This window comes from Ostrea edulis, chromosome 9 (genome assembly GCF_947568905.1).
Source record: "Ostrea edulis chromosome 9, xbOstEdul1.1, whole genome shotgun sequence".
Lineage (NCBI taxonomy): Eukaryota > Metazoa > Mollusca > Bivalvia > Ostreida > Ostreidae > Ostrea > Ostrea edulis.
The window spans coordinates 24,749,978-24,777,306 of record NC_079172.1 but is presented as its reverse complement, the minus strand read 5'-3'; the positions used below and the strand labels follow the sequence as shown (position 1 = coordinate 24,777,306).

The following is a 27,329-nucleotide window of genomic DNA, read 5'->3' as shown; positions in this document are numbered from 1 at the left end:
CTTTATTTTCGGACTTGATTTTATTTCAAAGTATGAACCAGCAAAAGATAATGGAAAGGAAAGTTTTTCTAATGCATCTAATGTACAGAAGAAAAGTCAGAAAAAATGTGAATCCATTAGCTATTCGTCATTTCCTGCAGAGTAAGAACTTTCTTGTTGAAACCACCACATGATATATTGTGTAGCAAGTGTAGACATGTGTGTCAGTAAATTCACATCCAACAAAATTGTCACAATCAATCTCGGCCACTTCCTGAGACAAAGTCTCTACAGACAATTTCAATACCTCTCGACAGAACCAGGCCTGGGGTAATGGTAATTAAATGGCAGCCAGTTTCAATGTAATGGGGGTGTAATGGACCATTTTTGCATTACAAGTAATGGTAATGTAATGCATATTGTACTGCACATTATTTTCCATTACATTTACACTACTTCAAATATTTGATGATATTTTGAAGATTTAGAATAATTCATTATATTAGTGATTGACTGAAGCATTTGAAACATTGATGACAATCAAATGCAATGAATAACTTAATAGATATGTTTCCTAACATTGCTGAATATTTTGTGTACTTATGTTAATGTATAATTAAAAATCATAATACAGAAATAATTTTTCTGCCATTTCTTTAATATCTGACAGTATGTTATGTAAATGTGTAATGTAAATTCACTCTCAAGTAATGTAATACATTATATTTCAAAATAGGAGTAATGGTAATGTGAAATTTTCTAGGTAATGTAAGGTGTTACATTGCTATGTAATTGACCTCAAGCCTAGATAGAACACCTTCTCATGCATATATGCAAGTGCCTTGGACCCCAACTTGTCATTTCCTCTTTTGCAAGATTTTCAGCATTTCTTCATAGAGATCATAATTCCAACTGCAAGGTGTCCAAGATGATGAATTCAGACCTGACCAGTGTTTTTGACAATTTGTTAACTTTTGACTCTGCACTTTTCATCAGGACAACCATTCTTGAACTCATTCAAAAAGTACATTATGACATTCATAATTCAACATACAGATTTTCATTTGAATCATCAAATATGAATTCTTCCAATTAATAAACTCCCCCCCCCCCCCCCCCCCAAAAACACTTTAAAAACCTCCACAGGTATATTTCAAATGACATAGAACCATGGTATCAGGATGTCTCTGGAAGTGCCATGGGTTAATAAGGTTTAAACTTCAGAGTCGACATGTTTCTTCCAAGAAATATAGTCTTGTTTGGATCCAGTTTTTCCAGTTTTGATATAACTGCCTGATACTGTACAATGTAGGTGTCAATCTGGTCCCCCTATTGTGGGAATCTGTTTCCACATAACTGCTGTATAATCTGGTACCTTGCTATTAGCAGGCACAACAAGGAAGCTATTCCTGCAGTGATGTCCAACACTTATATGCATGTGTCACTGATGCCACTATCATTGATGAATCTGATGGCAGTGATGATAGCATTATTGAGGAGTAGGAATATGGATTCTTGTCAATCTGATTCATGTCACCCTTGCCATCAATTTTTGCTGGACATATTATATCATCCTGAAATTCAAATTACTCCAGTATTATATCATTATCAAAACTATATCATAAATGAAAGGTGAAGATAACAAACAGTGATCAATCTCATAACTCCTACAAGCAATACAAAATGGAGAGTTGGGCAAACACGGACACCTGTATTATAATATTCATATAAAAGTTGTACTTTCATGCCCTCATGTATTTTCATTGATATAGAATTCAGAAAAATTACATTTATGTATTCGGTGGGAGATTGACATGTCTCCAACTAAACAATAGAGGACAGTTTAGCTACATGTACATTTCTGCATAAATAATTATATACACAAACATTTCATTTGAATTTGATTCCCCATCTAATAATTTTTGTTGTAGCTAATGTTGATATATTATCTTACTTCACAATTATCAGCAAATTCACAAAATATTTTTATCTTTCATACTCTTTCTTGTGGTAGATGTATGGAAAAATTTAATATTCAATAATATAAAGGAGATAAGCTAACAAAAAATTATATGCTTAAATCATGGTAGTACCTATGAAATTCAACATTCTCTGAGTGATTCTATATCTAATCCCAATGCAGGCATGTAAGTTGTAAGTGTAATTGTTGAAATTAAGTTTGACATGTTTACAATTTATCTTGAAATAAGGCATATTTAAGTTAGAAAACCAAACTGTTCTTATGATTTTCCTGGCTTAATGGTGCTTTTAATTAGTATTTAAAAATTATTGAATGTAAAAATCATTTTGACTTTTCTAATCCATGTTTCCGCGTAAGGCCAAAAAAAAAAAAAAAAAAAAAAAAAAAATATATATATATATATATATATATATATATATATGTTAATTGGTTTCCACTTTCCCAACCTACCCTAATTAAACATTTCTGTTGACCCTAACACATTTTTTTCTATATTCTCACAGATTTTGCAAATGTCATCACTACAACAAGAATATATTTATTGACTTATGAAGTTATTTATTATGCACTAATACCAGACAGATTCCAAAACACAGAAACAGTTTTTGTTTACAGTAAATTGAAGAAATGTATCGATTCATCATATAACTTTTATTTGATTACTAAATAATCACTAAGTTAAGTTTAAACATAGTAGAATACTAGAATACCAAATCATTCGAAAATTATTGAACCTATAACCCCCCACAGGCCTACATGTAACCCCAGTGACCTATACCATTATGGAAATATACATCTATATACAATTATATGTCTCTTTAACCTATACAAATACTTTTTAGACCATACAATGATACATGGAAAGTTCAAAGTGTAAAGTGAGTCAAACATCATGTAAGAAAATTCAGATAGACCCGAGAAGGTCATGCACTCGGAATTGAAAATGGCATGATCGTGAAACAGCTGATTTTTCTGATCAGCTGATATACATACAATTTTAAATCTTAACAATATATAATTATAATAGATAAACAATTAATCTATGTTGACAACAGTTAACAGATTTGTTGTGGGATTTCCAACAGCCCAATGCGTGAATATGAGTTTATGTCAACACACCACAGGCGCACCATACTATTCGTTCCATGCGACTTGTTTATTATTTTTAAGAGCAATTGGTACACCTATTTGGTTATACAGTTTAACGAGTAGAGGTGAAGTATATTCATATTTCTAAAACTTACGTTGAAATGCGATGAGTACATCCTCTGCAACTTCCACGAACAGCGCAAACAGGCTAACGGCGCGGCGTGTGAAAATGGCCGAATGAAGGATTGAAAAATATGGTGTGCCATTCGGGCTATAAGTAAAATAACCTTATTGCGTATTGGGAAAGAAAATTTCTTTTTCAAGATCTTATTATATATTAAACCACTCATTGCATAATTATGTTTTACAATACGTTACCACTTCTAATAATATATAGCGACGTTGTATGACGCAATCTTAAAAAGTAGAGCAAATTATAGGATTTATACTAGTAATGTAAACCTAAAAATAGTGTTCTTTCACCAACTCTACATATAAAAACCAGTACATTATAGGAAAAGAACATGTTAGAGAATATTTCTAACAAAAAATTATTCACTTTGGACGTTAGGCCGAATTTTGATAAACATGGTCTTAGTCCTTTCCCTTTTTGCATTTTTATACATACAGATGGCATGCAATAGTAAAGCAAGCAGTCACTAGAAATTGTTCATAATTGTACTAAAAAAGTGTACTCATGTGCTTCGATAAACTCGCTTAGTACCCATAATTTCATTATGGTTTTCTAACACTCAAATAGAGACAGCAATTTGTCTTACAGAGGGCCAGTCTTACATCATCAATACATGACAAAATCGACTTGTTTAAATGAAAATAAAGGATTGTATACTAATAATATATAGGTTGCCATGAATTGGAAAAAAATTCCCACATATCTTTTGAGCAATAAATTGCTTTTTCCACATACAGTCTGAAAAAAACTTGCATTCTAAAATTTCTAGCTTTACTGCGGAATTCTAGGACATGTAAATATAATATTTGGATAATAGTAACAGTAACTAAAACTAACTCATTTTCAAACCCAAATATGATATTTTCTCAAGATAAAATAGTTCATACGGATATATTCAGGCTATTCCACCACACTGTGAATGGACGCCAAAATAGTTTTACACAATGGATGTTCCACAGCGCCTATAAGATGACAGTCACTACGTTTTAGTGAACTTTTCATTAATAATTCATTATAAGCAACATATTTGTAAATTAGCTTATATTGGACAGATTGCAATGACGTTTCAGTAGTACAAATACAAGAACTCTTAAATGCGTTTTCCATCTGATTGTCTGACAATTTTATATTGAAATCATTTTCCCATTTTCAGATGCATGTTGGAGTATCTCTTGCGTTCTCTATAAGAAACCAATAAAAATATTTATAAGAAAGTTTTTACATGGTCATTTTGTCTTATTTTAATAGTTAGAGTTAAAACGCTTCTGTAAAAATTTACTTTCTTGTATTCCCTTATGTATTTTCTCCAACCTTAAGGCATTGTCATTCTAAAATACAAATATTCGTAAAGAGAGGCATTGATACATGTACCATATAAAGTATGAAGGTCATCAAAACTTGTAGTGGTCTAGAGGTAAAGAGTTCGTCACGCATGCGGAAGGCTGGGGTTCGAATCCCGGCCGCGACAGACCTAAGTCGTTAAAACAAGTAGTGACAGTTCCATCGCCAAACGCTCGCATCAGGTGTGAATGTCACGGGTCCTCGGAGACGACCTTAAAATCGGATGTCCTATACATCTGTCACAGTAGGTGTGGCACGCTAAAGACCCCTCACTGCTCAATGGCCGTAAGCTCCGGGCATAGGCCTACATTTGAAACCTTTCATCGGTCTCGGTGCGTCTCCATATGAGCGAAAAAAACTCGTGAGAGACATTAAACAAGATACAATCAATCAAAAATTTCTTACTGTCGTCAGTTATAATACCAACAAATAATCCCTTGTCGCATCAGTGTTTCCAAAATATTGTTCTTCCTTCTATTTCAATATCGCTATTGTATCATAGACATTCTTTAAAAGACAAAGTTCAACATGATAAATTCCTAATTTTTAATCATTCTAAGGTTGTTTTCAGATCATCTGATATCGAGTTGCATTTTTTGCAATATTTTCTTGCTCTCCATTTGTGCTGTATCATATACCAAGAGTATAGAATGTGACATTTCGCAATTTTACAAGTAAAAGTTCATTTTCTAAATGTTTACAACTTCCAATTGAAATTGTTTCTGGTTTTTTTTTTGTTTTGTTTGTTGTTGTTTTTTTTTGGGGGGGGGGGGGGTTGTAAATACATTTTTATACTGAGCAGCATTCAAGACACGAGTCTTCATTGCTTAAAACAACCGGTATCATCTGCCAGCTATCTTATCTTAAATTCTGTAATTTTTATTCCATGAATATATTTATTTGTTCCTATTGATATTGCTAGTAACTCTATTACTCTACACATAAGATAAAGATATATGGAAATTGACGACAACCTTTTCGAGTACCTCTACTTATCTTAACAAAGTTTGAAGAGTATCCATTATTGATAGCACAACTGTTTGTTAAAGAGGAAGTTTATAACCTTTCATAAAATAAGTTTTTTCTGTTGTAGTGCTTGAATTTGTTTTATTGCTACCGTTGAACTTAGCGATACATTCGTTTTTATAAATGTATTTTTATAATGTCAAAAAAGATACATTTGGTACCTTCTTCACATAATTTAGATCTTAAAGAAATACAAACAAAATAATTCATAATTATAAAAATTATACGGTGGCATATTTCTGCCATCATTTGTCAGATAACTATGTCGACTTGTCACAAACATCTTTCATCATCTTTTAATTCTGATATGCTATTTGCTTTAACTTACCGTACATTCCATCGTATCTGACAAGTCAACATAACGATCTAACAAGTCGATATAATTATCTGACAAGTCACCAATATCATCTAACAAGTTGACAAACGATCTGACAAGTCGACATAATTTGACAAATCGACAAAAATCAAGATAGTGATCTTGGTTAGGGTTAAAGGTAGGCTTGTCAGATCATTAAGTCGACTTAATCAGATCTTGTGTAAAGTGAAAGGTGAAGATAACGAATAGTGATCAATCTCATAACTCCTATAAGCAATACAAAATAGAGAGTGGGGCAAACACGGCCCCCTGGATATACCAGAGGTGGGATCATGTGCCTAGGAGGAAAGCATCCCCTGTCGACCGGTCACATTCAACATGAGCCGTATATTTTGATCAGGTAAACCGAATTATCCGTAGTTCAAATCAATGTACCAAGAACGACCCAACAATCGGTATGAAACACGTCAGACAGCATTTGACCCAATAATAGGTTGTATTGGCAAACTAAATCATTATAACGATCATTGAATTTGCGAAATGCTGACTTTAAATGAGACTGTTGAAACCCCTGTCTTACAAGTCGACATAATAAACTGACAAGTCGACTTAATTATTTCCCAATTCGACATAGTTATCTGAAAAAATGATATGAGGAATATGTCAGCCTAGAAATCTTTGTAGCATTATTTGGTTAGATATAGATGTTGGGGGGGGGGGGGGGGGTTGTCATGCATCATTCTTTTTTCATTGGTTATGAGCACAAAATGCCAACGCAATTTCAGCAATGATTTCAACGCATATCTTTGTAATGATAAATGTAACTAGATCTGTCCTTTCGGGACTAATAACCCCGCGGAGCACACTACTACCCCCCCCCCCCCCCCCCCCCCCCCCCCCCCCCCCCCCCCACACACACACCAACAGAAATGGATACACAGAAAATGTAAATTAACTATAAATCAAAATGTAAGGTGCATAAATGTTATTTCACTGTAATAAAATGTATGTAAAAGGTCCGATTCAAACCTTTTAATTTGTTTTTGAAATATTCTCCAGATAAAGAGATCCCCCTCCTTTTAAACAAAATAGAAATCAGTATAACTTATATTCTAATTCAAAATAGAAATGCATAACTTCAGTCTAAGAACAATGTATTTACAACGTTTAAATCAAATCTATTGATGAATTTGATTTTCTAAGATATAATCTTTTTAGTTTAAAAAATTATTGTCCATAAGTAGAAAAAAGCCTGTAAATTGAAAAAAAAAATTATCAAGCAATATGAAAATACCAGGTGCATATCTTCATATGGTGATTAATGAGTGTACAAATCTAAAAAAAAAAAAAAAAAAAAAATCAAAAAAAAAAAAAATCAAAAAAAAATCCATGCATTAGTTTCTTAGAACTTGTATGGACAAAATCACGTCTACAGACAGACAGGCGGACGGATATACTCACATAACTTTGTTTGCGGAGGGTATAACAATATCGGTAAAAGTTGATAACCGGTATGAAAACGTGTTTTATTGATATATTCACTGGTCGCGGTAACTTGTTACGCGGTCTCACATAACTTTGTTTGCGGAGGGTATAACAATATCGGTAAAAGTTGATAACCGGTATGAAAACGTGTTTTATTGATATATTCACTGGTCGCGGTAACTTGTTACGCGGTCTCACATAACTTTGTTTGCGGAGGGTATAACAATATCGGTAAAAGTTGATAGCCGGTATGAAAACGTGTTTTATTGATATATTCACTGGTCGCGGTAACTTGTTACGCGGTCTCGTCAAACTCAAGACATTTAACAGGGGAAGTAACTTTCTTTCACCAAGCACCTGCCATAACAAACTAGGGCTATGGGACTTTTAAGCCTCACTGCTATCACCTTGAATGGCCGGCATAGGTAAAAAAAAAAAAAAAATCATTTCTACGACAGCTAATGACGTCTCGAAATGAGTGAAAATTTCTTGAATGGAACATTAAATAAGTATTCCATTTTATATCGACAACATTTATACAAGAGATCATCTAAAATATACGGGTCTTTATGGCTTCCTACTCCATAAGCACTGGAACATGAAAGACTAGAAAACGATGTGGAAACAAAGAATATAAATATAAACGTTATCGAACTAAATGAGAAGAAATAGTGTGAAAACACTCGTATCCTTCTGCTGTAATATCTGCAATGTGGGTGGCACAGAGCGAAAATCCAATTAAGGATACTCCTTTATTTAAAACCTTAAATCTATCTTAACAGCTTATTTCTACTATCTATTTTGTATTGCTTGTAGGATTTATGAGATTGATCACTGTTCGTTATCTTCACCTTGCATAGCTAAGCTCAGAATACTTAATTTCAAAGTAAACTAGGTGTTAATTGATATATGATTGTGAGTCTGGCACAGTAAAGGGAGCGTGATAGCAATACTTCAGACATGAATTAACACATCTTCAGATGATCTTGCAGTCATTGACTAATTCATAGTTTGGTTTTTGTGTTCCCATGGAGAATTTTACACACATTTAGAGACGTACATTTTGCAAACTGAAACACACAGGACCTCTTTCTTTATGGACTTCCAACCGTGTGTTTATTTATTTGCATATTGTTTCACATCTCATTCGTAAAAAAAATCACTCATATTGAGACGTCACCAACCTTACGTGAATTTGATGACGAAGGAAAATCACGTAGTCAAATTTTGTGAACCTCAAAGGGCTTCTCAGTTGGTTTGAATTGTACCGGCCCGCTTCACAGTTCCTAATATGGTTATTTATTATGATTCTGTATATGCATTTGAGACAAACAGGCACCTTGAAATTTGACACTAACCACCCGCCGTACAACATTACGACACAATGACTTTTGTAACCGCGAGGTCGTGAGTTCAAGCCTCGATCGTGCAATGACCGCGTCAAACCTACGACGTTAATGTAGGTAGCAATTAATGAAAGTTGAAGATAACGAACAGTGATTCTCATAACTCCTATAAGCAATACAAATTATATAGTTGGGAAAACACTGACCCCTGGATATACCTGAGGTGGGATCAGATGCCTAGGAGGAATAAGCATCCCCTGTCGACCGGTCACACCTGCCGTGAACCCTATATCTTGATCAGGTAAACGGAGTTATCCGTAGTCAAAATCAGTGTGCCAAGAACGGCCTAACAATCGGCATGAAACACGCCAGACGGCATTTGACCCAATGATAGGTTGTATTGGCAAACTAGATCGTTATAACGATCATAGATTTTTTGCGACATGCTGATTTCAAACGAGACTGTTGGAACCCCTGCATCCTCAACTTGTTTGTCAGTAGCCTGCTTGGATTTAAAAACTAACCATATGCAGAACAAGCCCTTGCGTACCGAGTCAGTTGAGAGATGTAAACACCATATGCAGGTGATAATGGAATATTGCTACATAAATATGGGAAGTTGACGATGGAGAAGTTGAAATCATCCCGTTTGTCATAAAGTTGAGTTGTTAGTTTGTCGTTAATATCTATTTTCAATAAAATATTTAAGCATGAGGCAGAAGTGGACGACTCTGTGGTATCTTTCATTTCGAGTTCACTGGGATATATTGAATCGACATATGAATGAAAATTATCATTGTTAATAGATAATACATCGTTGATATATCTAAATGTCGAATTGAAGGCAGCAGCAAGAGATTTTTTCTTCGGATGTAGAAGTTTTTGAATAAATTCTGCTTCATAAGAATATAAAAACAGGTCAGCCAACAAAGGAGCACAATTCGTGCCCATGAAGATTCCAACAGACTGTTGGAAGACCTCATCACCAAAGACCACGAAGATATTGTCCATGGGGAACTCCAGCATATTTTTTATTTCAACTTCAGAGTAGTTGTGTGTGGAATTAGAGTGGAGTTTAACAAAGTAATTTTTTGGATGACTGATCACTAAATAGTAATATTTGCGTTTTCCATCCTTCGCCAAACACTGTGCATTTTGAAGTGATAAATCACGGGTTTTTCGGATATGACCTTAAAAATGGAATCCTAATGTCGCGACCGGCGTTGGCACGTTAAAGAACCCTCACTGCTATGACCCTGAGCCCTTAGCATAGGTCTAAATTTGTGGTATTTCACCTAAAGCTGGCGATTTTTCAATGAGGGAAAAAAATATTCTCGACGGGACGTAAAACAAATAGACAACCAGAGGTGGCTTATCCTCCGTAATAATCATAATCGTGTGTTGGTCTTTACTGAAACAGTTTAGAGTTTATTGATTATAAGGATGACTGTCTTCACCGATCGCGTGGTTCGGTGGTTACAGCTTTCGCTTCGTGATTGGGAAGTCGTGGGCGAGAGCCCCGCTCGAACATTCTAGGTGAAGTGACAAAACTTTAGACCTCTGCTGCAGGACGCTCATGGACGTAGTAGTTACTGTTCTTTATCTTGCCAACGCCTGCCGTGACACAAGACCTCGATTTTGAGGTCTTAATCAATTTGTTTCTGCCAAGTATATGCAGGGCTGAAATCTATGAAATTTCAGTCGAGATGCTAACGCTCAAACCACTGAACGACCGAATTGCAACACACAATAACGGATATAACATATTTAAATTATTCATCGGTTTGTCATCGGTAACCTATTGTGATTTAAACAAAATTAATGAAAGGCTTGCAAAATTTGTTTATTTGTATCATCAGGGATATGAAAACAATGGAGGCATGTGTTTGACATCTGCATAGAAGCCAGAGGTGAGAGGCCGTGTAATTTTGAGCGCGATACTCTAACCACTCGGCAACGGAGGCCCCCGAAATAAATAGGAAGTTAGATCATAATTTGTGTCAGGTAACATTGAATTCATAGGACATACATTTGTACATGTATTAGTCGAGGGTTGATAATTAAGAAATAAATTTCATTTTTGAAAATACAAGATGGCATGACCAGCAATGCTTTACACCAGCATACTTCATAATGCGCATTTACATTCAATTTTCAATTCTGTCGGAATAACCAGCATTCAAAATGGATGCTCTATATTTATCACGATTCATACACACGTTGTTTTAAACTGCATCACATTCTTGAGGACAATTGGTAAAGATATAGACATTAAACATTTAAAAAATTAAATATTTCATCATGAATATTACACAGTATGTTTCCTCTGCGTCAAGTCGTATACATATTGGAAGGTTTTGCTTGTCGCTAGCATTGCTATGTACTAACTTTAGTCAAAATAAGTTCTGTGATTGTAAAGAAGCAGTTGGGATATTTCACATTTTGATAATCTAGTTTAATCTAGTCTAGTCTATCCATAAATTAAATCACGCACAAAAACACGCACAACAAAAACAAACTAGATGTCCATGAGCCACACCGTTCCCCTGAGTTCCCTTGGCTCTCCTGTTATTCAGCTGTTGTGATATTTAAAAGATTTTTGAAACTCTTTATCCAGTGTGTCCAGGGGTCCGTGTTTGCCCAACTATCTATTTTGTATTGCTTATAGGAGTTATAAGATTGATCACTGTTCGTTATCTTCACCTTGCATGCTGTCGGACGTGTTTCATACCGATTGTTGGGCCGTTCTTGGCAAACTGATTTTCACTACGGACTACTCTGTGTACCTGATCAAGATATTGGGCTCGCGGCGGGTATGACCGGTTCGACAGGGGATGTTTACTCCTCCCAGGCACCTGATTCCACCTCTGGTAAATCCAGAGGTCGTGTTTGCCCAACTCTCTATTTTGTATTGCTTATAGGAGTTATGAGATTGATCACTGTTCGTTATCTTTAACTTTCATGGTCATAAAGAATGAAATGAAAATCCTATCTTAAACAGTTCTGGAGATATTGTCTAGATTTTTCTTAAAAGCAGGTCAAACTCCAAGGTCAAGGTCACATGATTAATAAATTTAGTATCAATGTCAGAAGGAAGGGCATATTGTTTCGCTATCTCCGTCTGAATAATCAGCGAAGCTGCTTGTATTAGATGCCGTTTTTGTCTCCAACGTAAGCATGACAATTGCTGCAAGAGAGTTGGAGTTGGACAAAGTCTAGGAACATCACTGATGAACAAACCTGTCACGGATAACTACGAGTTACCCTGAGTATTAGCAAATATTATTGCGATGACGTCAACAGTTCCTCTGGAAACGTTTGCTTCTGTTTGGGTTTTCTTTTACGTTCCGTCGAGAATTTTTCACTCATATTGAGAAGGGGAAACTCTATGTTAGATTGAACAGTCCAACATCGTGTTTTCAGTGGACTGGACAGTCCAAACATTGGAGTTAGTGGACTTTCTATTAATATAACAATGAGACATGTTGAAAATAGGCTGGATACTGATCACGTGATTGGAATATTTTATGTCAGAAACTCCACGCCATAACAGTAGCTGTCTTAGCTTTTGCTAGATATGAAGTTGGATACAACGTGCTGTCATAGTGATGAGGCTCTCAACCCTGAACAAATTAGAAAGTTCTTGGGAGGCAATTTCTCTGTTCAATCTCCTTTGATTCTGATGAAAGAATGACAATAGATATAATATACGTAGTCCTTTCGAATATTTTTTAATATTGACAAACAGTGATTTTAAAGTCCCGCTACTATCTATATCCCCTCTCGCAATGAAATCATTGACACTTTCTTTTAATAAAATCATATAAATATGTCTTTAACAATAGAGAAAATGGGGTTTTGATGTATTATCAATAAATATATTTTTGTCTAAATCACAAAATCTGGGGGGAAATATTGAAAGAGTATTCAGGAAAAGTTTAACAGGGCCATATTATAATGACAATCAGTTTTTATTCATTTTCAGGGGAGGTAACTCTTTAATTCAATAACTCCCTACAATGACAAGAACTGCACATGATTGGGATAATATATGTATTTATATTAAGAGTCTCCTATATGAAGGCTTTACCAGGTATGAGAAAAATTCTTTTGCAAAAACAGCTCTATGTATTGTGACCAACCAGGAAATAACAATTTTGCTTCTTATTTCCAATTCTAGGCCTCAGAACAATGATAAACCATTTTTACTCAGTAACAATAATCTGGCCACTGATAAAATGTGTTGTGTTTCCGCTAACCCGACCGACCCTAAATTATAGCCCCGACCCTAGAATTTTTTTTCGATATTTAAAAAAAAAATCGTCATTTTCCCGGAAAAAATATATTCCCGGTTCTTGGTTTTCGTTTTAGTTAGACATTGAGATGAAGTCATTCAAACGCTTTAATGATATACAAAACTGCATGGTATTGGGTCAAGCGTTTAAACAACATTGATAATGTTTATAACTAACAGCATGACCTAGTGGCAAGTACCTCCATGCGTGCTCACGCAACGGTGATTTAACAATTGAAGTTAACAGACGGTCGAGAGACCCTGCCAAGTGTCATGTTTTCATAGAAGACTTTCTTTTGTTAAAATTGCCAACTCCTATGTTGTTTTTAGACGGTGGCTATTTATAGCCATGCACTGTCTTATGCTATCGTTTTAGCGGGCATTACTGTGTATACACGGGGACCCTAGTTTTATATGGGGGTCATGATGCAGAGTGACAGACATGAATGTCCAGTCTGTCAAATTTGTATGCACATCCTTGGTTTCTGCTGCAGTTCTAACTGAAAACACTATGAAAAAGACCGTAAATAAAGCAGTGAGCGCATCCAGGTTGATGGTTGGTGAGAGCCGAGAGGAAAAAAAGATGTGCAGATTGTTTTTAAAATAAAAATTTATGTCCGGTAAAAAGTTTTAGCTGGAAGAGAGTTGGATCCCATTAGGATAAGTGGGATCTGCCCAGACTGTCTTCCTACCCTTGTTCCATTTAGATAGTGAAAATACATTCAGAAATGTATTAATAAACTTAAAATATGTTAATGATGTTGATATTTTGGTGATGATTTAATATATTTTTTCAAAACCATCACATTATTTTCTTGTCAAACATATCCAATAGAAGTATTCCTGACCTATGACAACCAATCTAAATGTAGAAACAATATATCTGGTACTTGTAGAGCATAGTGGCATAGAGGAGTTCACTTTTGTGTTTTATGCTAGATGTGTTTCATTGAAAAATATAGTTTCTTATAAAACATCTGGAAATAATCCTCAGCCAATAACGGGTGAAATGTTATGATTGAAAGTTTACTTGCAATGCAATTTAAGCAAAATTTTATTTTGAAAGTATAACATTTCGGTTGAGCATCACTGAAGAGACATTATTTGTCGAAATGCGCATCTGGTGCATCAAAATTGGTACCGTATAAGTTTTACATTATGACCCCTGGGTCGAGGCCTCTGCTGGTGGACTGTTAGTCCCCGAGGGTCTCTACAGCCCAGTAGCTAAGTACTTCGTTACTAGCTTGAAAATACGGATGTATATTTAATTGCTGTTATAAAATTTTGAAATTCATTTCAAAATTAAGGATTATCTCCCTCATGCATAGCTCTTATCCTTGGACGAATTTGGCTCCACTTTTTTGGCACGCTGTTTTTGGCTATATTTAGCTCTAAAACTTCATAGTTATTTCGGATTTCAAACATTTCGGTTGAGCATCACTGAAGAGACATTATTTGTCGAAATGTGCATCTGGTGCATCAAAATTGGTACCGTATAAGTTTTACATTCAATAGAACATTTAACTTGTGCAGTAATTGGGGCTATACGGACCGTGGATATCGGCCTGGATAGCTCAGTGGTTAGAGCACCTGACTAGGAATGCAGGGGTCCAGCCAAAGATTTTCTCCTTCCCATACTACATTTGGTGCCGTTGACCACCCCTGGTGGTGCAGGTTGGCCTGTCAGGGGCGAAAAGAACCTGGGTTGATATTGAAAGACAATTATAAAATTATAATTGATCTTAAGGAGGGAGGAATGTAGTAATTAGGGCTATACGGACTGGATAGCTCAGTGGTTAGAGCACCTGCCTAGTAATGCAGGGGTCCCGGGTTCGATTCCCGGTACAACCAAAGATTTTCTCCTCCTTCCTATACTACACTTGTTAAGAGTTTACAATGTTTTTGCATACTTTGAAAAAATAAAATTAAAAAAAAAAATAAAATTTATTTCCTACCTACCTACCCTATTTTTTTCTGGAACGTTAGCGGAAACTCAAAAATTTTTATCGTTGGCCTCTGTGAAAAACGTATAAGATTGTATTTTAATCTGTCATAGGCTGTTTCAATATGTAACACAAGTTCGAATTTCTTTTTAATATCTACGACCTTAAAATAATGTATTTACATGTACAAACACACCTATTTAGTCAGCACAGAAAAGCAAAACACTTACAGCGAAACAAAAGTTCATTGACAGTCTACATTTTATCAAGAAAATCATTTCTAATGCAAAAGATGTGTTCCTGTCTATATATAAAAAAAATGTGATGCGCTTCATGGAAAATAGCAATGATATGATGGGTGGTCACACATGTTATCGCTCGCTTATTTCACTATCTTAATGACTTTCTTACATCTTCGTGTCCGTTCACTTGAAAGGAGTCAGTTCCCTTGACGATCAGGTAAAAAAGATTAAACAAATAAGCTTCCAGTCGTCTGTAGCAAAATAAACAAGTAATCGGAAGCCAAACAAAACCCACCGTCGCAAAAAACTGGGAAACTGACCAAGTCCTTCGAAAGGGAACTGTCTGATTACTCACACTGTAAATGCTATTGTCACAAGTTACAAATGATGAATATTAATGATACTTCAACATAACTATATGGGAAATAATATAGAGTAAACAGGATGGAAGGTGCCTATAAAATTCTGTTTCTTTGATAATCACTGTGCATCTAAAATCATTAATATTTTGGACTAGACTTGACAAGATTTGCATTATTCCCCACTGGTACCGGTAACTAATTCACAGCAAAGGTGATATGAAATACAGTATCATAGATTGATGAATCTCTGAGACGACCACCACCTGTGACCTAATCCAGGATATTCACGTTAATATCAGATGCAACCATTAGAAAGAAACAGAATGCCGAGATATATTTTTCAATTTGAGGAGGAAACATGTATAAACCCCTATGTGCGCACAAGAAAAGTTGCACTGGACAGTTTCAGGATTTTGTCATTGAGCAATCACGGTAAAAGAGGAAGTTAATCATTGGCCCCGGACACCGTTAATGAAATCAGGCAGAAAAACTGATGATAGGATTAAGGGGTATCTGAGTGTGTGTTGTCCCGGAACTTCAGTAAAACAACTTTCATTTAGGAGATTCTCCCTTCTACTCATATGCTTTCCATGGGATAATGAATGTGACGAAAAGATGATCTGAGTTTACAGTTATAGCAAGCAAACGATTTGCCATGCCAATGCTTGAACCTCGAGAGATCGTCTATTTCAACCGTACGTTATGATTTTGTTTATCTGTGAACAAAAGTGCACTAATTGTAATTTAAGCTCTCTTGCATATCAAATGGATCTAGACCTTCGCATCTAGTTAGTTGAATTCCATCGATTGTGATGTCGCGTTATTTTCAACGGCAAAATCATATTGTATTTGTCATCTAAATACATTGTCAACAAATTAGAAATATAACCACATTGAACTTTTGTGTTGCTGATTAAACAAAGCATCACCTCTTCCAATCAATACCTCAGCACATTCGTTGAGGGGAGCGAATACTACACTAGTTTTAGCGTTCGGAGTGTTCACCACGTGTTGCTGACCAGCGTGGTTCATTCGAGGTTAAAAAGTGACGTAACGAGCATTATCTGCCATATATGTACACCAACACGACGTCCAATAAACCACTCCTACACTTGATCTGTCGTACAACTGTAGGATATTTACTTTGTTCATATGAAATCAAACACGGTAAGCTAATTTATTTTTATCATCATTGATAGTATTTAACTGTTTGTTGAATGTAAAACGCAGTTTACTAAATCTTAAATGAAAAAAATATCATCTCAACATTTGACGGATTGAAAAGATTTTTGCCAAGACTTTCTCGAAAAAAAAAATCATAAGATTTACGACATATGCGTTTATATAAGATATCCATGATTTCTAAGCGGAATCAAAAATGCTGTAATACCTTCTACATGAAAAACATATCTATGTTTTGTATGGCCAAGGTCAACATTTATTAAAGTTCGAAATGTCCAGACAGAACAAACTTAACTCAAATGAGAAATATATTCAATTTCATGAACTCGATGGAGGGATCATATTGAAGCAAAATTGGAAATAGATTTTGATTTGAGTCTTACATGTTCTGTCATTCAATCAATATAGCCTGTATTTTTAAGAGTGTTTTCCGAAGCTACATCAAATATAATTTACAAGCAATTACAACAGCTTCTTTAGAATGCCTTCCGACTTGGGCTCCGAAAACCGTCCGTTTTGTTTAACGTTTTTACTATTAAACTAAATCCCTTAATTTTTGAAGCTGAATTTAGGATATCATTTACAAACATATCCGCTCATATACTTAATATATGCTCGTCATGTCTGCAAGAATGGTGGTGTAATTGATGTTTTTCTTTAGCAAATTAACAAGTCATCAAAAATATTCCACTTTTTTGTCTTCAATATGTTGACTTAAAGTAAAAGAAAGATAACATCTTGCCATCAACTTACGACATACATTCGATGCAACGTTAAGGATGTGTTATATAATTCATAATGAATTAGAAGTCATGAACTAACGTTTAACACGATAAGTTGAATGAACGTTCATTTTTATCGCCCCCACCCCCCAAAAATATGCTTTACAATTTACATACATTCCATAAGCGAGACATATATTTTCATATTGCGGAAATGCATCTCCATATAGCGAAAATTAATCTTTATAGCGAAAATAAATATTTATATATCAAAAATTCATCTCTGTGTTGTGAAAATACATTTATTTCCTTATAGTGAAAATTCCTCTACATATTGTGAAAATACACATTTCCATACAGCGAGAATTCATCTTGATATACCGAGAATTCATCTTCATATTGCAAAAATTAATCTCCCATACAGTGAAAATGCATTTCTATAGAGCGAGAATACATTTCTTGCATGCAGTTGATAAAGTTCAGGGGTATTAAACTATGAGATACCCCATAATACAGGGTTTTCAAAGAGTTGACCGCGAAACCGGGGCTTCTTCCGATATCATATCGAATGTACGCATTAATCAAACACAAATACCAATTTAATACACTGGAAATTAATGATGAATAGTCTCTAATAGGCGAGTTTCCTCCATGTATCGGATTTCTGAGCTTTGATCTAATTAGTAACATGCATTAATAATCATTCGTTCGGAAATGCCAGTGTACATTGTAGGTACTACTTTTACCGTAAAGCTAAAAATAAATTAATCTTCCAGTAAAATTTAAAAAAAAATTAAATTCAAATTTACTATTCGTAAAAACAACTCTTCAAGAACACAGTTCCAGTTTGGTAACACTGCAAGTTCTTCATTAATGATTAATTCTCCTCATTGAAAAAAAACGCTACTCACTTCCAGGAAGTCAAACGTAATAATACATCTATACATACCGCGTCATTTAAACACGTATTTACTTCACATTACATCACTTATTATGTAAACTAAAACAATTAAGTTTAAAAAACAACCCAATGATGACTTTATTACTTGTAGTCTTTTACCAACAATATTCAATTTGAAGCAGTTCTTTTGTAATATATTTATGGTTAAATGCATCGTCAAAAATCATTCTCATCTTCGACAAATTGAAATCAAGAACACTAGGTTGCGCCAGTAGCAAACAAGCAATATATATTCACATACTTAAACAACATACGTCCATCAAATTAAAACATGATCAATGGTGAGCTGTGCATGGATCATTGATATCCGAATATTAAAGTCAAATCTCCCATTAATTTAAATAAAGCTTTTTCAATGATTGAGGCAAACCCGAGAAAATTACTTTTCTTCGTCTGTGAACTGTGAGAGTCGTGGGATTGCAGCACAGACAATTTATTGTTTTGCATGTCCAAACGTGAAACTGAGAACACCAAAAGCGTCCAAATCCGGAACTGACTGTGTTGTGTCAGTTTAATTTCTTTCTCATACCTACGATGATTATCCAAGCAAAAGAAAAAAAAACTGGAGGCAGAGAAGATCCAAAAACGAACACAATAATCCCGAAATGATAGTCCCAACAGAGATCCGACTTGCAGATGCCATGAATCATCACGTCTCCGTACATCTCGGGTCCTGGGGCCCATTTTATATATAAAAAAAAATCTTATCACTAAGACCAGTATATTCAAAGTTGGTCGGAAATGCTTCCATTTCTGTTAAATTTTTTAAAATATGTACTAATTTTCTTCATTTCTCTAGATCTGCCATATGAAAAACACCTTTAAAAACACTGCAGCATTGAAATAAGTGCAACAAATTTTGACCTGAAGTTGCAAGACTTTTTGTAAATTAAGCCCCCAAGCTGTTCAACCTTGCACTGATATTGGAGACACGCAACATCAGTTTGGGGACACCAAGTCACTCGACACCCACAGACCAGATGCTAGGCAATACACAGGCGATATTCTGGTACTCAGCCCCTTTCACATACAGATGTTTCGCGCTCTATCGTGTTATACCATGATAATTACAAACTTTACCTAATGTAGATTTTTAGTGTTAAAATGTTATGACAATCTAGGGAAGATCAATTAGATATAACTTGTCTTTGGTGCAGAGAGTCAGTCTGAAAGAAAACTCGAAAGTCTGGATCCATTTTTAAGTTGTTACCGACCGTTCATTATCGCAGTCATTTCTATGTAATTTTCTCTAATTAAATATAAGATGAATTGAACTAACGATGAACTTTTTTCAGTTTCATTATCATCCTGATCGACACAGACCTGTATAAATACACACTGTAATAACTGGACAATGATCCAAAAGCGAACTTGTGTCTATAAGGATCCCATGATTAAACAAGATAACGACCCCACTTCGATTATCCATTAATCGATCCGCAACTTGAAAGTGTAATTAGACAAAAAAAGAGGCATATTTTCAATAAGGAGTAAAGATTTAGTATCTATGCCTAGCAAGGAGGTGTATGCCTGGGTTATATGGATGTTTTACTTCAAACTTTGTTCATGCAATACGCCCAAACGACCCTATATGTATCATTATTTTGTACTTTTCCGTTAAGTGGTAATTAACTTGAAACACTTGCTAGGTATGTAATTCCCCCCTTTCAGAATAAGACACGTTAAGACAAGAATAGACAAGTGATAACGATAACCCTATGATGACGACCGAAAAAACGGTGTGTATATATATATATATATATATATATATATATATATATATATAATTACTTTTCGCAATGATCGGTAAAAGTATAGGTAAAAAATAATTTAAAAAAAGATACACAAAGACGTTTAGTAAAGCTTTAGCACTTTCATTTCAAATCTTCAGAAGCTTTACATGTAAGCTTTAAATGTAAAGCTTCTGAAGATTTGAAATGAAAGTGCTAAAGCTTTACTAAACGTCTTCGTGTATCGTTTTTTATTTTTTTTTTACCTATATATATATATATATATATATATATATATATATAGCAATCAAACAAAAATCTTAAAATTTCAATTTCAATTACTCATTAAGCATTTCAATCAGAGAGGAAAAAAACTCAGAAAAGCGAGAACAGAAAGAAGCATTTCTTAACATCGAGTTGTCCGTGAATAGCATATTTAGACTCCTGACTTATAGGATTTTTCCTAAATGGGAAGGAAAACGTTGACGATTAAGTATCAAGTGAAGCATTTGTCTGGAATCATGACAATAACGTCTTTATTGATACGACCGACACAGAAGTAGCTCCCAGCACAAAACAGGGAACCTGGGCGTCAAGAAGCTCCCGATTAGCCGTCTGTAGTCTACAGAAAGACTTTGAAAATATCAATACTCACTAGGTCAGACTAAAATTTTATTTATCGTTAATTTGTTTGGTGGATGGGGGAAATATTGTTTGTTATTCGAAACAAGAACACAGTTTTCCATAATCTGCATGTCTCAATATTTTCAAAAGAAATTTCAGTATCATATATATCAAACATAATGAAGCAGCGATAAAGAAAGTGATATTCTCCACGTGTTACCGATAAGTAGGATAATGAAATGATTCATGCATTTACAAACATTGATTTAAAGCATGCCTACAACGAAACAAATCTGATATGAAATCTGTAACGAGTTGATTGTCATTATTGTTATGGCAAAAGTTAGCTTTGATGCGTTATTAGTAGATTAGGGGGGATTAGCAGCAAAGATATCCCATCAAAGGGAAATATGACATCGCAATCATCCTTGTCCCTATCAATTGTTTTACTACGGACATTAACCTAAACAAAGAGTTAATATTTTATCGATCACTTTCACTTTTATATAAATGAAGTAAATTCAAGCTGCAATCAGAATGGAAGTTTTCAAATGTAAGTATAAATTGATTATTTGTACGTTTAAAAAAATAAATTAAAAAAAATCTGCCCGATTTAAAACCATATTAATGTCATAAGAAATGCATTGTACATAACGTAGTTACGAAATAAATTTTTTTGTTTGGTTTCATTAATTATCAAAGGGAACGTGTAATCTAGTGATTATTCTCGCAGGAAGTCGGTCTCTACGGATTCGTTGTAATGAATGTACGAATTCCTACTGGTACAGATATAGGTGCAGACGAACTCGATTATAGTTAAAACATTCACCTGATCTTGTAATAAACTTTCATCATTTTGCAATTTACTACTTCCCCCTTTGTGAAAATCAACAACAAAATGTGAAAGTAATTCAGACATCTCCAAAAACATGCTTTTAGATTTTCCAATCTCGATTCATGGAATACAAAAACTAGAAGAAAAGACATCCATACACCATGTCGTTCACATGTACGTGATTCAATTGTAGATAATCTAATCCCAAGTTGTTTCAACTTCTCGTGACCAATTTCTAAAAATCTGTCGAAAGATTACACCGTAGAGATTGCCCATAAACGATTTTTTTAAATTTTATACTTTGTCCTCACTTCCGTATGGCGGTAATTAATTCGAACTGTGTAAAAACTATCGATCTGAGAACTAGAACATTTATTTTCAGACACATTATCATTTTTCAAATATTCATTCATCTTAATTATTTACGCAATTCTTTATTCATTTGAATTACGAAAGGCAGCATCAATTCTCTATTTCGACTCATCTGAGCAGAAATAGGAACGAGTTTCGCACAAGATAAATTCATTTAACGACGCCACACTGTGACATTAGTACAGTTTTATCGCTGACTGGTTCTTTCGCGACAACAATGTTTTCCCTCTATAGCCCACCAGTAGTTCTGAGAGAACAAAAATGTAATGTGCTGTGTACAAACACCCTGCTAGAAGTTTTTTTTCTCCATTACAGCATTTATTCAGCAGCAACAGAAATATATAGTAGGGAAACACAGAGACAAAACCTGTCCGATAACAATATTGCTATCATCGATTCATGCAACAGACTGGGAAAAAATGATTCTCAGTTTCACTAAAAAAGTCTGGTCAAATTTCTTAGATATTATAAACTTTATATTCTTTAAAAACGTATAATCATGAACTGATCACTACAGAGGACCGTTAAATTGAATACAGACCATCTACTAGTATATCTAAGAAATTCCTTGTAGAAAGAGATAGGCAAAATGTTTTCGTTTGTTTTTTATTTGTTTTAGGACGCTTCGATATTTTTTCAATCATGTTGAGACGCCACCAGCTGTAGATTTAGACCTATGCGATATATGACGCTAAGGGCCGTAGCAATGATGGTTCTTTATCTTTCCAAAACCTGTGTCGCGACACCGGTCCTCAGTTTTCTGGACACATCCATAAAACGTATGGCTCCCTTGGCGCGGCCTTAGTGATACGAGCGGGACTGAAACCTACAACCTCCAAATCACGAAACAAACCCTTTAACCACCGAGACACCGCTTCCGGTTGGGGAAAATGTAAAAGTATATGTAGCCAAATGTATTAAATATATAGCATTTAGGCATTGGGACGAAATATTGTGCATTTGTAGAAAATTACTGAGTGTTAAATGATATTCATTTATTAATCTGACTTATTTATCGTGGAATCCAGTATCTGTGACACAATAAAGTCTGTATTTCTGGAAACAAATCTGGTGCATTTTCCGAAATTCAAATTTCCATAAAGAGACCCTTATTCATTTTTAAAATACAAAACCATGATTAACTTCAAAGTTTTCAAAATCAAAATAAATGTGACATTGTGTAATGTTGGTAATGTTGCCACAGTATACCGTTATCTTGTGGTCATGTTTTATTTATCGTTTGGATCTATTGGGCCCTGCGATCCTTTATGGTCTCTTCTCACACAACTCCATCATTAAGAAATGATCCACTAGAAAACAAATCCACACACACCCAACATCCGATAATTTGATAATTGAACCTTTATGTTTCCTTAATAGGTGTTGAAATAGCACACAGAGCAATGTTTTGCGTCTACGACATTCTTGACTAAGGTTGTGTAAACGCACATACATGTAAGATGGAGTTTTCTTAATTACATACCATTAATATAATTATCATACAACAATATCAGAAACATGACATAGTAGTACATATCTCGCATATGGCAAAATATTCGGTAGACAAAAAAAAAATACCCTCATATTATTTTCAGCTGTTTCTAGTAAATGCTGCTTGGATTTTATAACCTCTGGTGGTTGATTGATTATTACTCGGAAAAACATGGTTCCGAAATATTCACCTAATTCTTCTCTTGACTTGAGCTTCCTGGTGTGTTGAATACAGATGGAGCTTTATTGACAAAATTACGTTCTTTACATTTTCTGATGCAGTAGCTGTAAAGTTTTTTTGGTGTTTTTTTTAAATTTACAACAGTTTTAGGAAGATATAATAATGAAAACTTTTTACATAATGATTGGGTAATATCAATTTATATATACACACACATGTGCAGAAAGGCTATTGATGAAGAAACATTTTCGTCTTACGGTAATACATATAATTTGTTTGCATGCGAATAGTTTCACAAATTCTTCTACTGATTCAGGCATTCTTTCTCATATTAATTGCTTAACTAACTGATCTCTGTTTTAATTTTGCAGAAAGGGGGAGTTCTACACACAACCCATCCACTAGTGCCGGTTCAACCGATTCCCCGAGAGTTCTACACACAACCCATCCACTAGTGCCGGTTCAACCGATTCCCCGAGAGTTCTACACACAACCCATCCACTAGTGCCGGTTCAACCGATTCCCCGAGAGTTCTACACACAACCCATCCACTAGTGCCGGTTCAACCGATTCCCCGAGAGTTCTACACACAACCCATCCACTAGTGCCGGTTCAACCGATTCCCCGAGAGTTCTACACACAACCCATCCACTAGTGCCGGTTCAACCGATTCCCCGAGAGTTCTACACACAACCCATCCACTAGTGCCGGTTCAACCGATTCCCCGAGAGTTCTACACACAACCCATCCACTAGTGCCGGTTCAACCGATTCCCCGAGAGTTCTACACACAACCCATCCACTAGTGCCGGTTCAACCGATTCCCCGAGAGTTCTACACACAACCCATCCACTAGTGCCGGTTCAACCGATTCCCCGAGAGTTCTACACACAACCCATCCACTAGTGCCGGTTCAACCGATTCCCCGAGAGTTCTACACACAACCCATCCACTAGTGCCGGTTCAACCGATTCCCCAAGAGGAAACCTCTTCTTTAAATATAATTAAACAAAATCGATTTCTTTGGATTCGTTCATTAAAATCTGCTCGTGTAAAATTTGTATTGATGAATCATCCCACGAAACAACTGCTGGGGAACAAAACTGATATATTTTTTGCTAGATTCATATAAACAAAAGGCGCATGTGACAGGGAACAGTGATATAAATCGACTTGTACTTTAGGGCTGACATTTATTGAATTCAAGGGTCTTCAGACACTGATCAGAACATCCTTACCGTGAAATCTCAATTTTATAGAGATCAAAAGATCTCAGACAAGGTATTGATCAGATCAGCAACTTTGGATGTATGGAACATTTATTGCAGGCCCTTTCAAAGGTGTCGGTATTTTTCTTAGATAATTCTATTTAAGGAGCGGCTTCGTATGTAGGTCTCGACTTAAGAATCAGAACAACCTCATAAAATGTCCAACACATCGATAACAAACACGGTGTGGGCTATTTCTGTCAATAGTGTAGTCACACCACGAATGATGGTAAATATGAATAAAACAGAATTGGATATCTTACTTCCGTGTGGATCCAACACGACAAGATGGGCCCTAACAGACCCAGTGTGTTCACTGAATTTCCATTCATTTTTCTCCTTCGTGTTTGTGGCTGTTCTTCTATCGCTAATAACTATGTGGACAATCTTTGGAAATTCATTGGTGTGGGTTGCGTTGTACCGATTTCCAAAACTAAGATCCATATCCAACTGTCTAATTGGAAATCTTGCAATGAGCGATTTGCTGTTGGCTTTAACAGTTTTACCAATATCCCTCGGACACGACCTGCTTGGGTACTGGGTGTTTGGAGATATAATGTGTCGAATATGGCTTTGTATAGACGTGTTATACTGTACAGCTTCTATATGGGGACTAGTAACAATTGCTGTCGACCGCTATACAGCTACTGTTTACCCAGTATGGTATTTTGAGCGGCGATCACCACGTAGAGCACTGATTTATATTCTCATGGTATGGTTTTTCTCCATAATTGTGTCCATTGCTCCCTTTATTGGATGGAGAGAAATGATTCCCCATCTTTATAAATTCAATACAGAGACAAAGAGATATGAATGTGTTCTGTTTGAGACGGAAGGGTACGTTGTTTACTCCGCAATGGGGTCATTTGTGATACCGACCATCTTAATGTTGTTTCTTTACTTCAGAATTTTCGGAATTCTACGTAAACGAATGAAGACTATGCAGATGAAGAAGGGGAAATTGAAAATAAACATTGACCAAGATTTTGATAGCTGCCCCTTACAAGACGCAAATAGTCAAATTGACCTGAATTCAACACCAGTCGCTCAAGTAAAAATGTCTGATAAAGCCACTCAAATCAGTCCAGTAACAAAGAAGCAGTGTACGACATCGCCTACTGGCAATCTGAAACTGTCAAAAACAAACGTCCTTGAAGACAGTGGTAATCAGAAAAACACAAACGAGAATGTAGGCTGTAACGATTATGTTTTACCGGATGTCATATGTAAAAGTCAGATCGAGGAGGAGGAATCCGAGGACGAAAATCAACCTTGCCTATTAGATATCAATGTTAACAAAACTATCCAAGAAACCCGAAGGGATTGTGATCAGAATCAACCAACAGAAAGGGGGCAATCTAAAAGCATAAAAGCAGATCGTGACAGTAATAAACGAGCTCCAAAGAAAAAGGCTTCAATAAAACTTGGTTCGGTAATGTACAAGAAACGAAATTCGAAATCGAAACATATTCAAGGAATAAAGACAAAATACGAGTTACGAGAACAACGAGCAACGAAGCGCATGGCCATTGTAATGGGATGTTTCCTGTTCTGTTGGTTTCCATTCCTCTTTATGTACCTCATTCGAAGTTTCTGTGTATCGTGCTATCTAAACGTACACATACAGGCGTCCATAATCTGGCTGGGGTATGTCAACTCCAGCATAAATCCCATTTTATATACATTGTTCAATGATGATTTTAGGAATGCATTCAAAATTATTCTCGGTTTTGAATTAGAACATTCCCGAAGAAACAAATTATAAAATGTAAAGATGTTGGGTCTAGATCGCATATACATATACTGTGTTAGTGTCTATTGCTGCAACAACAACAATGTATTCACCTTAAACTGAATGTGGCACTTTCACGAGTGTTCAGCTGTTCGTAACTGTACTCACCATTTTGTTACTTTGTGTGTATTACATATTTTAAATGTGTATTTGATAGATTGGATATTGAAATAAAACAACTATTTTTTAAAGGAAGCAACCATTATCAAGAAAATTCTCCTACATATTCATATGTAAAACTTTGAGACCCCATTGTGGTCTAAACTAGACCCCAGGTGTTCATGATGCACAAACTCCAATACATGCTAAATGAAGATGCTTCCAAATTAATTTGACATTGTACCTATTCGCTTCTTGAGATTTTAAAAACATATATATTATCCGCTATAATCGCTATGTAAAACTTTACATCTTTCTTTTGTCCTTAGCTTGCATCTAGAAGTAGACAGACTTAAGGCTACAACACGAGGACACTTTCATATTGATTCAACATGTTCTATCTTGTGTTTCTTCGGAACACATTTTAAAGAACTTTCCTAGCAAACTTTGTACCCCAATAACGCCCCTGCTCTGAC

The 27,329-nt window shown here is 35.3% G+C and overlaps 2 protein-coding genes and 1 long non-coding RNA gene across 5 annotated transcripts in view; 1 reads left to right on the top strand and 2 right to left on the bottom strand.

Moving 5' to 3' along the window:
* Positions 1 to 27,329, bottom strand: part of LOC125659904 (phosphatidylinositide phosphatase SAC2-like) — a 141,523-nt gene that overhangs the window by 54,379 nt on the left and 59,815 nt on the right. The window lies entirely within an intron of this gene.
* On the bottom strand, positions 2 to 3,653 carry LOC125653885 (uncharacterized). The gene is made up of 2 exons (XR_007362089.2): positions 3,205 to 3,653; positions 2 to 1,553 (listed from the first exon to the last, which is right to left on the bottom strand). It is a non-coding gene; the product is annotated as an uncharacterized LOC125653885 (long non-coding RNA).
* On the top strand, positions 15,072 to 26,959 carry LOC125659902 (octopamine receptor 2-like). Of its 2 annotated transcripts, none has more exons than XM_048891698.2 (2): positions 15,072 to 16,764; positions 24,067 to 26,959. In XM_048891698.2, exon 2 carries the CDS (start codon positions 25,120 to 25,122, stop codon positions 26,725 to 26,727), a length of 1,608 nt encoding a protein of 535 aa, XP_048747655.2. In that variant the 5' UTR covers positions 15,072 to 16,764; positions 24,067 to 25,119; the 3' UTR covers positions 26,728 to 26,959. The 2 variants fall into 2 exon arrangements, with proteins under 2 accessions (XP_048747655.2, XP_048747656.2); XM_048891699.2 differs by lacking the exon at positions 15,072 to 16,764 and having other exon boundaries at positions 25,543 to 25,674; positions 25,869 to 26,959.